The sequence below is a fragment of the Monodelphis domestica genome, chromosome 5 (genome assembly GCF_027887165.1).
Source record: "Monodelphis domestica isolate mMonDom1 chromosome 5, mMonDom1.pri, whole genome shotgun sequence".
NCBI lineage: Eukaryota > Metazoa > Chordata > Mammalia > Didelphimorphia > Didelphidae > Monodelphis > Monodelphis domestica.
Genome location: NC_077231.1, coordinates 66,288,944 through 66,301,039, shown reverse-complemented (window position 1 = coordinate 66,301,039; position 12,096 = coordinate 66,288,944). Strand labels below are relative to the sequence as shown.

The window sequence follows — 12,096 nt, the reverse complement described above, 5'->3', positions numbered from 1 at the left end:
ACTAATCATAATGAAAAAAATTTACAGTTATATTCCTTCTATATCATGGTGGTTAGGAGCAAAGCCTGAGATTTGGAAAATCTGTGTAAAAATTTTCAGCCCTCCCTTAGTACCAGAGAAGAAGTCTTTTTTTTTTTTCTTTCATGGGGTTTTTACTATACCTTAAATGTATTTATGAGTTACTAAACTTTTTAAGCGATCCCTACATTTCTAGACTTTGTGTGTTGTTGCCTGCTGGCTTTTGTGTGCTTTTTGCAAGTTTTAACTTTTACTTATTTTAATTTTAAAAAAGATATTATGTATATTTATGATGCTGAAAGCTAAAATATGTTGATATTATTCAATATTCCCTTTATATATTTTATGCATTTCTGAGTTTCTAAACTTTTTCTGTGTTATCTGCTGGTCTTCTTGTGTCATCTGTGGCTTCCACAACCCCCCCCCCCATATTCCAATTAAATTTCATATGCCTACCCCCGATATATCAAAATCACAATGGGGAAAATTGCAATGTGGAAGGGAATACCTGTTTATGTATACACACACACACACACACACACACACACACACACATCAAATAGGAACCTGCTCTTTCCACCAATGATATCTGTATACTATCTGAGAACATTCAACAAATCCCCTAAAGTGATAAGTGACCAGAGAAGAAAGGATGGCAACGAACAGTGGTCAGGTCAAGCAAGTCGGACAAAAGGAATGGAACATTTGGATGCTTTCCAAGCTCTACAAAACCACGTGCTAAAGCTTGGATTATACTCATACCACAGGTGTCAATGAAATCTCTGAAACTACCATGGGGGAAACTTGGAAATTTATATAAATAGCTTGTAAATTAAACAAGAGTCTAAGAAGCATAATGCCTGCACACATTCCATTGAGTGTCTTTAAAGAAGGAATCAACAAAGTCAAAAGAAATAAAACTTCTTGGAATCAACTTAATGCTTAAATTATCAGTTCAAAGTTTCAGAAATCAACAAAAATGAAGAGGTAAAAAATATAACACACAAATAAATGCTCATCTTTGCACAGCTTGGAATACTTCTATTTAAGACAGCATAGAACTTTAAACTATAACCCAACCATTTTCAAAATACTTTTATATTTTGTCTTCTTTAGAGTCATTAACTTGTGCATAATCATTTTTGACCTCTCATTTCTATTAGGGGGTATATTTTATGAAACACATTTGTAGATAATCCTTAAAGAGCTCATTATCATCAACACTAAATAAAGACAGATATTGAATTGATCACCCACCTAGTTTATGCTTTGCTTTCTTAGATTTCATTTTCTGGGCTCTCTTTAGCATCAACTGAGCAGTAGAGATATCTTTAAAGCCCCTAAAAAGGCAACATTAAAACAGCTAAAAACAACCATTCAATAGACATTAGGTATATATTCATGTACATACGTGTTTGTATATTACATATTTAAGAGTTATTGTATCCCATTAAAATTTTCAATTAAAAGATTTAAAATTAATGAAAAAACTCAATCAAAATATTTGTGGAACTGTGGTTTAATTAGTCTAACCTGTCAAATAAATTCAGCAAAATCAATATTGAAATAGAAAATATCTGCTTTCAAAATTTTCTTGGTCTTATAATTTATAACAATGTAGACAAAGAATATATAGAAAACATACCATTCTTCTGAAATTTTTTCTTCTTTTTTAGATCTTAGGGACATTTTCAAATAACTCTTCAAATCGGATGGTGTGGACAATTTTTGACTTTCTGATCTGGCAAAAGAAGAGAACTAGTAACAACTGAGTTAAAGTAAGATTGCATTTCATTCTTTTTAAAACTACAAACTGTTTATCCTCTGTAAAACTCGGAAATAAAATCTATTTTAAATAACAGAAGAAGCCTTTATCTTAGAAAGTAATAAAAGCCTGCCATCAATTTAAAATGTTTACATTTCAATTACTTGAAGCATATTTCAATCCCTTTCTGCAGAGGAATGCAGTACGGGACAAAATTCTCCTTTAATCCTTATCTATACCTAGGGAACTATATTTAAGTGTTTCCCAGATGAAAATAATTTCATCAGAAATCTAGCTGTGGAACTTACTCATTTTTAAAAATCTAATTAAACTTTTATAACTTGCTTTTTAAAACTCTACAAAATTATCCTCTTTTTAAACAAATGAAAACTTCCAATTATTTAATCTTCTTTTAAATACATATAATAGGAAAAAAAAAGAACTCTATCCTCATTCTTTGCCAGATTATAACTAGTGCTTCAAGAATGCTGTTTATTCATTTATTTAGGTGATGAGCTATTTCCCCAGACATATGCAAATATATTAATTTAACTTACCTGTCAGTAAACTGAAAGTCTTCAGGAGAGAATGGATTTCCTCTCTCATTACATTGCCAAGCTTGATCTGGATGACATGGTAAATTAAGTGAAGTGTCATCAGAAGACAAATATCCCGAATACTTAGAAAGAAAAATGTAAATACTCCATTATTTTACTGTTATTCGAATTTTTTAGAATTTTTATCAATTTCTATTAATTGTCTACCTCAAAGCCACAGAAAATACAAGTAAACATTTGTTTATGAAGTTTATGAAGTAATTTATACTTCATTATAAAGACAAAATGTTTTAGAAATGAAAATTTATGAAATGTACCCATAAATGTCCTTTGTTGTTATGGGGAGGAGTATATCTTTTGGAATAGTTTGCATATAGTAAGATGAATAATTACAAAGAAGCAAAAAAAAATGCCAAAAAGCTAAAACTTCAAAGTTTATCAAATAAATAATAGATATTATAGTTCAATGACCTCTGATTGAAAAGCTTCAGCTGTTACCATCTTACCACAGCCATTCGGTATTTTTAATGTGCTGTATCAACTAGTGATTCTTAGCCCACTGCCAAACATGCAGCTGAAGCCCATCATTTTTTTTGCTACTGTGAAGTAAAGTGTTGAAAGAAGTCCAAAATAAAGAAAAAAATAGAACATATGAAAGAAAAAGCATCTTGAAAAATTACATCTGGGGATGAGGAGGAAGTCAGAGGCTTCTAAAAGTAATTGTGTTTTTCAAGTCAATAAATTGCAATATTAATCACCCAAGTAAGTGTAGCTTACTTGGAAACTTAAAGGAAAGAACAAAGATCTAGGACTAAGAAATTTCCATGACATGTTACCTTTGGCTGCTGCACCTCGATTGAGAGATCCTGTGTTTTGGAAGGGAAGTCAGTGGAATCCAAAGAGAGCCATTCTTTCTCTAAGGCAGTCTGTGTGAATAAGAAATGTCCCAAAGTATACTGATAAAATCAGTTTCATTTAGATAACTTCTACAAATTTTCTTTTAAACTGTCTTATATGCTGTAAATGTTGTAGACATTTTCACCTAATACATCAGTTTTTCCTCGCAGGAAACTTTTGTCCTGCACAATTTCGAGATGTTGTGATATAATGGATTATTGAATATAACTGTTTAAAAATTGTTATGTGACTTTTGACTCCTATTCAGTGTTTCATATGTTTGACAGCTATAATTCCAAAAAGCACTAGAAATAATACTCATTATGCACAAATTGATTCATAGAATATATCCAAATGACTATGCATTTTCTCTTAAATTTATAATAATTGGTCTATTTTAGCTAACATTTTTTTTCCTCTCAGTCTTAACTGAAAGGAAAAAAAATCCATTCTCTTTTTAGTTAGGTTTGAGAGAAAATCCTCTTATCCATTTTTCATATTTTTACCCTAATGTCTCAGAAAACATGAAAGAATGTATTATGTGGTGATGAGTAAGACCCCACTAGTAACATGATTCCTATTATCCAGGCCTCTTCTTTCTCCTTTGTGTTAATCTTAATCCTATGCCCTTCTTCCAAAGTCCCTTCCTCCTAAAGAACATCTTTCTCTCATTTGTGAGATATTTCTACACTGTATTCTATCTCAAGCAGAACCTGAGATAGATGGTTATCCTAGCATTGGATAATTTATTATAGAATTACTGGGATTATTTATTGCTTGGATTGTCTAAAATAACAGTATATACTTTAACTGATATATAATAGGGGGTACATAATTCTCAAAGAAAAGTTGATGATAGAATCACATTTCATTTATAAGAAGTTATTTCTGATACTGCTTGAATGCTCTTTTAATTCTAAAATCAATTTGCATATATAACAGTGTAAACAAATTTTAACAATTCTCATTCATTTTTTCATTCATCTTGCTAATATTTTTTGTGATCATATGAAATTCAAGGAAATCCATTTTCTAATACTGGCAAAGGAGAGAGGATTAACACCCAGGGAACAAAATACCTTTTTCTCTTTTGTGCCTGTTAGATATTTAACAAAAGGCACAGTACACTTGACTCCTTAATGATAACATTTTAGATGAAATTCAGTGCTTTACAGAATCACATTGTTTTATGTCCTAAAGTAATACTTCAGAATAATAATACAACATATAATCAAATTTAAACAAAGTATCTTTGTGTTCAAAAGCCATTGGAATGAATAAGGATGACACATATTCATTAATACATTTCAAAATGTTTCATTGGAATATTTATACTCATTTTATACATTGGGATAAATTATTCTTTTATCATGGTTGCAATAAAAGAAATATAGTCATTATTTTTGAGATGCTGTGATTTAATAACAAAGAATATAGGCCTAAAATTAATATAATTCAATACTTAGAGGTTACATTATTTTCATAAGTGTAGATGCTACCTCTACCAATTTAAAATGCAATTCTTTCACTCTTTATCTTCATGTTTTGTTGTAAGCCAGAAAAATTATCAGCTGATAGCCAATTGTCTCCATCATCTACTAGGGTGGTCCTCAAACAATAATCATAAGGTACATTTACTGGGACATACTAATAAAGGTTTTGAGATTGGTAGGATTTTCCAGATTTCAAGCCCTGGTGTCACAGAATTTGAGAATTGATGACTTTTTGTAGTCCACTGGAAAGTATCATCATAAGCTTTTTAATGGAGGGTAACTGAGCCAGAAATATCTAAATGTAAAAATGATGAATGGAAAATGGGTTGTTTGAAAGCAGTAATTTTTGTTTTTATAATGGTTTCATTCCATTATACTATCGTTAATGATTATTTTATCCTGGATACCTGATTCACAAAACATCAGCTGGTATGAGATTTTTTTTAAATGACTAGGAACTTTCAAATATTTATAATAGAAAAATGAGAACACAGATATACAATTCCTTCTTATGTCCTTGACAAATAGAGTGAAATCTAAGATCATCCCTAGAGAACATCTAAGCCAAGGGCAAATCTCTCATATAATAGAATCCCTCACCTTCCTCTCTTAACATTTTTATATAGGAAAAACCTAGTTAAATGATTACCGACAGCAGCCTTACATAAGAAAAAGAGATGAGATGCCACAAAGAGGCAACATGTGATTTGAAAGATGTCTCTGGGAGGATAGAATTTGGCTGACAGACATAAAGACTCAAACAAATTCTGTATGCGTATAGGCACATTAGGCTGTTGTTTTTTTTTAAAGCACCAGCTGTCCAAAGTACCTTTGTGACCCCTATCCTATACTGTTTCCTTTGCTGCTTACCAGGTTCCCAAAGTGCAGATCCAAGGTGATCACCCTCATTTGTTATACCCCAAGAGATGGCCTTGGTAACTTTGTTAGCTTCCCAAATTAGGGTCTATTTCTATGAGGTCTTATGCCAAATGAAGACTTCATTCAAATTAGAATTCAAGACAATCAAGTTTTTCTATTTTATTTTCATGTTAGAGTTGTATACTTTAAGAACATGTATTTTATTAGCCTTCTTTTGTGATTAACATGATCACTGAGATGTCTTAGAAACATAAAGGTAATTTTGATAGATTATGTAAGGATAAAGAATTATTTGGGGAATAAAATAAGCATAAGTAACAAAAAATATTACTAGTACAATTGATTTATTTATAAGGTCAAGCTTGCTAATGTGAAGCTTACATTTGGCACTACCAAGAATGTCTGAAAAAATATATCTCTCCCAAAATGTCATTTCTTTTGGCCAAAAGCAATAAACATATCGCTGCTTTCTAAAATGTATGTTATTCTATTAGGTTTATCCCTAGAGATTTATACAATCCTCAGTGATTCCTTCAAAAATTTGTTCAGATTTTTCTCTATTGTACAAATTTTAAAACTATTTGAAGGGAAAGTTACCAACAACATATTTTTAGTTGTTAGGATCATTATAAAATTTATGTAAATTTTATATACATGTATACTTATATATGTGTATATGTATTGAGAGACCTACAGATAAACAGACACAGAAACACAGAGAAAAAGAAAGAGACACACATGAGAGTACTATTTGTATATATATATATATATATATATAGCTAAATCTACATGCTCACTTTTGACCAGAAATTTAACATGTACCCTGAAACTATAAAAGAAAAATATCAAAGATTATGGAAATTATTTTATGTCCATATTAACAAAATATTTTCTATAATGTATGTTTGGATATGTACATGTAGTTACATATATAACACATACATAGCTAGATAGATGAGAATTAAGGAGATAAACAGATGAGAGAAACAGACACATATTCATTCACAGGCCTATTCTTCCAAGACATTTCAATGCTAGTTGAGGTTATTCTGGGAACTATTAACATTATAAAAGGCTGTGTCCAAAGGAGATAATGAGCTTGGAGGGAAAAAAAGGAAGTCTTTTAAATTTTCATACTTATCCTTTCCAGAATGATATTCTCCATGATAACTGAATACAAGCACAGAACAGGTATGAACATATTTTAGGTTTAATTGGCCAAACTTTAGCAATACTCATCCTTTGTTACTAATTTGTTCATACCAACTTGCATGTATAATATTCCCCATTCTAAATAGAATAAATAAAATAATAAAATCATCATTTCCATGACTTCCAGAATCCCTTTTACTTTCCCCTAATCATAAAGGGGAGACACCATGAAGTAGTTACCTAGAGTTAAGAAGTTTAAAGTGATTCCCAAATACGACCCTTACTGTGTGATCCCGATCTAATCAGTTAACCTCTCTAAGGATCTGTTACTACTTCTGTAAAAATAAGAAGAGTAATATCTATCTCATAAAGTTCAGGTACTTTAAAGGGTTATATGTGACCTATTATTATCATGATTCTAATGCTTCATATTCCTCTCTAATGGACACTTGGCCTTGACCCCAAATTGGTCCATCATAATCTACCCTCGTGTCACATTCTGTTGGACTGAGCTCATTTTCTGGTCATCCCAAGGACCCACTGCTATGCTTGCCCCATTTTTATAGATGTGAAAAAAAGTCTGGACTACCTGTATTTGTACCATAATGGTATATTATAGCACAGACATGGTGCATTTCATTGCCAATGAATCTTAGTGGCTATTACAAATATAATTATGAACTCCTTTCAGACTTTGGCTATTTTGCTCAGTAAAAGGGAGCAAAGATAAAGGCAAATGTAAAATTTACATATTAAGAAACTGGCCTGGAGAGAAAGTGCATTTATTTACCCAGGGCAAAGACTACAAATCTCATTTCCCTGTTTCTCAGCTGTACACTTGCATACGACCAACAGGAAAACTTGAGAATTAAAATCTGGCGAATTCTGAACTCCCAGAATCATCGGGTAACTATCAAACAAATACATTTTGACTGAATATGACTTAATTTGCAGAGCTATAGAATTAGTAAATATACTGGTGGATTACCATAAATTTGAGAGAATCCTTTGATTGAGGGGACCCAGTCCTAAACTGTGAATGTTGTCCTAAGAAAAGTCCTCAGATCCTGGTGAGAGAAGTTATACCTCTCTGCACTGCCACTTTTTACCTAAGAGATGAACACCTTTTGTAGCCAAGACCAGGGAACAAAATGAGACAAATTTCTGAGAATCATCTGCTATAGATCTCTGTGTGGCAATACAGAGCAAAGAGTCCTGCCTCAGTAGAAGAACAGGAGAGGAACAATTCATTCAACATAAATTCTATTCCTATCAGTTAACTCTGTAAAAACATTCCTTGAAAAAGGATATCTAGGAACTCTTCCCCAAAATGACTAATAAGGAAAAAATATTTTACATGATTGTATATATATATATATATAATATATATATCAAATTGTTTACTATCTCAGGGAAGGGGGAGAGAGGGAATTTAGAATTCAAAACTTTAAAAAATAAAGATCAAAAATTGTTGTTCATGTAATTGGGGAAATAATAAAATATTACTTTTTTAAAAAGAAAGGAAAAGGATATCAAAGTCCATTGTGAGTAGCTCTGGCCATTTGTGTTCCCTGACCATGTGCTTCCATTACAAGGATACTTCAACATGTGCTTATTCCTCCTATGGAAGCTTTGTGCCAGGTTTATTGGCATAATGTTAAATAATGTTATATTTCTTGCTTTGTATTTTGAGTAAATGCTTTTGTAGGTTCCCTCCCTCCTCCAATGGTAGGAGGAAGGAGAGGAAAAAAACCTCAATAATTAAAATAAACAGTCTGATTTATTAATGGGAAATGCACTGATGAAAACTCAAACAGGTATGTGCCACCCATAAGTATTGTCCTTAACTATATAGCCACTACCCAATTGAAACTGCCAACATGGGTGAAGTTTGGAAGAGTGATTCCACAAAGTGAGAGGGATAAGGGGGGAAGGAAGGGGGCATTGTTACTGCACTGAGCTAGGCTTCTTCCATTCCAGGCTGAGCCATCTAAATATAACCCCTTAGATTTCCACCCCACCCCCCCATTCTAAGTTAAAGTTAAATATAGTCCTACAGAGTGTTAGATCAGTTCTATTGACATGTATTCAGCATGGTCAAATTCTCTGATCCATCATTCAAAAGACTTTCTAATCTGAGAACCACCCAACTTTGAAGCTTAAAATCATTATCTATATAGTCACAAATGTTGCTCTAATTGTCATATCCAACAACATCTTTCTTAGTACTCACCCTCTTGGCATTCTGGTGCATTTAACACAAATGAACATCTCTTTCTTGATGTTCTATTTCCTCTTTGTTTCCAGAGCATTGTTCTACACTATTTTTCCTTTTTATCTTGCACTATCCCTTTTTTAGCTCCTTTGATGGTTTCTCTTAATCCTCCTTCTGGAGTAGGATAAACCCACAAAACCCTGTCCTCAGCCCTCTCCACTCTCTACACTTTGCTTCAAATGTTACCTCAAGCCTTCTCAATTCCACCACTTCAATATCTCCCATATCCATCCTATACTTATTATTCTTGAAACTACATCCAAGCTTAGACCCTTATCATCCAGACAGTTTTAACTGCTTGCTAACTCCTCTCTCTGTTTCTAGTCTCCTATTTCCAATATATACTTTACATGACTGCTCAAAGTGATATGCCTAATGTTAAAATCTAACACTCTATTCACCAACTCAAAGAATTTAAGAATTGAAACTCAAAAGTCCTTAGCCTGACACTTAAGGCAACTGATACAAAAAAAAATGTCAATCAAAAGAGAACTAGATTTGGATAGAGGGTTGGGCTGAACTCCTGGTTCTGCTACTTATTACGAGCCTACCTTGGCAATATCATTGACCTTCTCTACTCCTCAGTTTCCTCATGCATAAAATGAAAGAGGTGAATTAGATGACCTCTAAATTTATTATATCTAGCTCTAAATTCTATTACCTTTATTCAGTTCAGAAAACACTTATTAACACCCTGTGGCTTTGTGATGTTATTGGAGCTACAGATAACAAAACAGACCTTGCTCTCAAGAAGCTTGCAATTTACCTGGGAGAAATGACAAATACAAAAATAATTATAAAGCAAGGCAGAGTAAAAAAAGGCCACACAAAGTATCATAATAGGAACGTTGAAGAGGGAAAGTTCACTTTTACCACTGTTTGCCTCCAGCCTGCTTTTTAGCCTCACACCTCTGTCCTGGCCTCACCCTTTGAAACACAATGTTCGGCCAAACTGAGGTAGTTGTTTATTGATTCCATCTTGTTCTACCCGGCCTCTGTATATCTGAACAAGATATACATTCCTAGAATAGACTCCCTTCTACCTCTCATCCTTGTTGGTGGAAACTTCTTTTTCTTCAAGACTCAGCTTAGAAGCAACACGTTCCATGAAGTACTGCCTGATCCAGCTAAAAGCTAAAAGTGATCAATTTTCTACAATTTAGAATGGAACATTATTGCCCATGGGAATTTTTTTTTCTTTTGCTAGCCTGAACATGCCAGTCAATGATGAATTAGGCTGGAGCTTAACCAGTCTTGTTTGGGACATAATTCCATTCATAGTCTAATGTGTGGTAGGGCCTCTACCATTCTCCCAGCCCACCAAGCATTGGTCAGTGACAAGGTCTACTCTCATCCCCCAAGGACAGCGTTCTACCTAGGTTTCCCGATTGGCTTATGAATACCTTATATGCCCTGCTTTCTTCTGCTCTCATCCTGTTCCAAGGAAAAGATACTGAGCTCTGAGTCCAAATGGAGAAGGTCACTGGTACTGTGCTCAGAGCCTGGTGATTCCTGGAATCAATGCTTAATCTCTTCAAGGGATACAGACATGGTTCTGACTCAGAGACTGGGTGGCTAGCTGTTGTCCTTCACACTCAAAAAGGAGCAAAATGACATCCCTGGTGATGCCTTTTAGCTCAAACATAAATCCTTCAGTAAGGCAGTTATGCACACTCATCAGCCTTTCTCTTTCCAGAGTCAATGAAGTCCAGTGATGGGACAAAAGCCCAACCCTGTGGTGGTGGCTGGGAAGCTTGGCTTCTTTGATGACGAACCACGCTCTGAGGGCTCCATGGCGCCTGCTTCTGCCCCTTTCAGACAGATGGACCACATCATTCTCGTCTACCCCTTCTCCTGGGAAAGCTTCCATGTGCCCGAGGACATCTCCCCTTTGACTCACGGCTGGTGTGAGGCCTGTGTAACCTCCAGCTGGCTTAGCCTGCCTCCCAGGGTGGTTTGCCAGGATCTGGTCACCATCCACACTACAGCTTATTGTAGCCACAGAGGAGAGCTGGGCATCTCATCCCAAGTCGACATCAAAGTGGCCCTGCAAAGGGCTCAGCGAGCCCTCACACCAGAGGCACCAGCCTTTCCTGGACACCCCATATACCCAGAGATTAAATATTCTAGAAATCTCATGTCACCTCTGGTGCTGTTTGAAACCACCAGGCCTAGTAACCCAGGGGATCAAAACCATCCAGATTCAACTAATGTGGATTCCTCAGAAAAAAGTAAAATCTCCCCACCTTATTCTTGGGAGTGTCAAAGAGCATTTATTAACTAAGCGCCTGCTTAGTAAACTAAAGCAAATAGACATCAAGTGACTTGTCCAGAGTCACAAGTTAATAAATGCCTGAGGCTAGATTTGAATTTCCTTCTTCATGATTCCAGACCCAGCCTTCTCCCCGCTGCCCCCACCTAGTTACCTCTAAGGCATAATCACATCATCACACAGCTAGTTAGCTCAGTGCTATACTTGGAGTCAGGAAAATTTCTGAATCTTCAGATACTGTGTAATAAGTTGGTCTACAAGCACTTATTAAGTGATTACTTAATTAGGCACTGCACTAAGCATTGGGTCCTGGATCAAGTCATTGAACTCATATGAAAATGGGGATAGGATAGCACCTACCTCAAAGGGCTGTTATAAGGATCAAATGAGATGATTTACATCCATTTTCCAAACCTTAATGGCCTGTTATAAATGTTAACTATTATTGTTAGAATACTGGAAAAGTCACTTTCAATCTCAAGACAGACATTCATATTACAGAGAAAAGTATGCCACATCTGGCGATATCCAACAGCTGAAACCCCAGACATAGTTCTCTCCTTGGAACCAGAGCTATAAGACAGTCTTGGTATTGGGGACTTTAGCCTAGTCAAAGCAGAGACACTGCACACAAAAATGCCATCCAACTATCTGATCAATTTTGTAATCAGGAATTCAAATCCTGGATAGCCACATCTTGCAATCTACTTGCAATCTTTCACTCTTCTCATCTGTAATATTTTACAGTTGAGTCCACATTCTAAATGGCTGTTATCCTTGGTTGTCAT

The 12,096-nt window shown here is 34.6% G+C and overlaps 1 protein-coding gene across 9 annotated transcripts in view; it reads right to left on the bottom strand.

The window, feature by feature from the left end:
- The window catches only part of LRRIQ1 (leucine rich repeats and IQ motif containing 1), a 295,150-nt gene that overhangs the window by 143,899 nt on the left and 139,155 nt on the right, over positions 1–12,096 (bottom strand). For all 9 annotated transcript variants that reach the window (XM_056798583.1, XM_056798581.1, XM_056798584.1 and 6 more), the window contains 4 exons: positions 3,177–3,266; positions 2,341–2,462; positions 1,664–1,759; positions 1,276–1,358 (listed from right to left, as the gene is read on the bottom strand). In XM_056798583.1, coding sequence (XP_056654561.1) covers positions 1,276–1,358; positions 1,664–1,759; positions 2,341–2,462; positions 3,177–3,266 — 391 coding nt within the window. The remainder of the gene's footprint in view (positions 1–1,275; positions 1,359–1,663; positions 1,760–2,340; positions 2,463–3,176; positions 3,267–12,096) is intronic.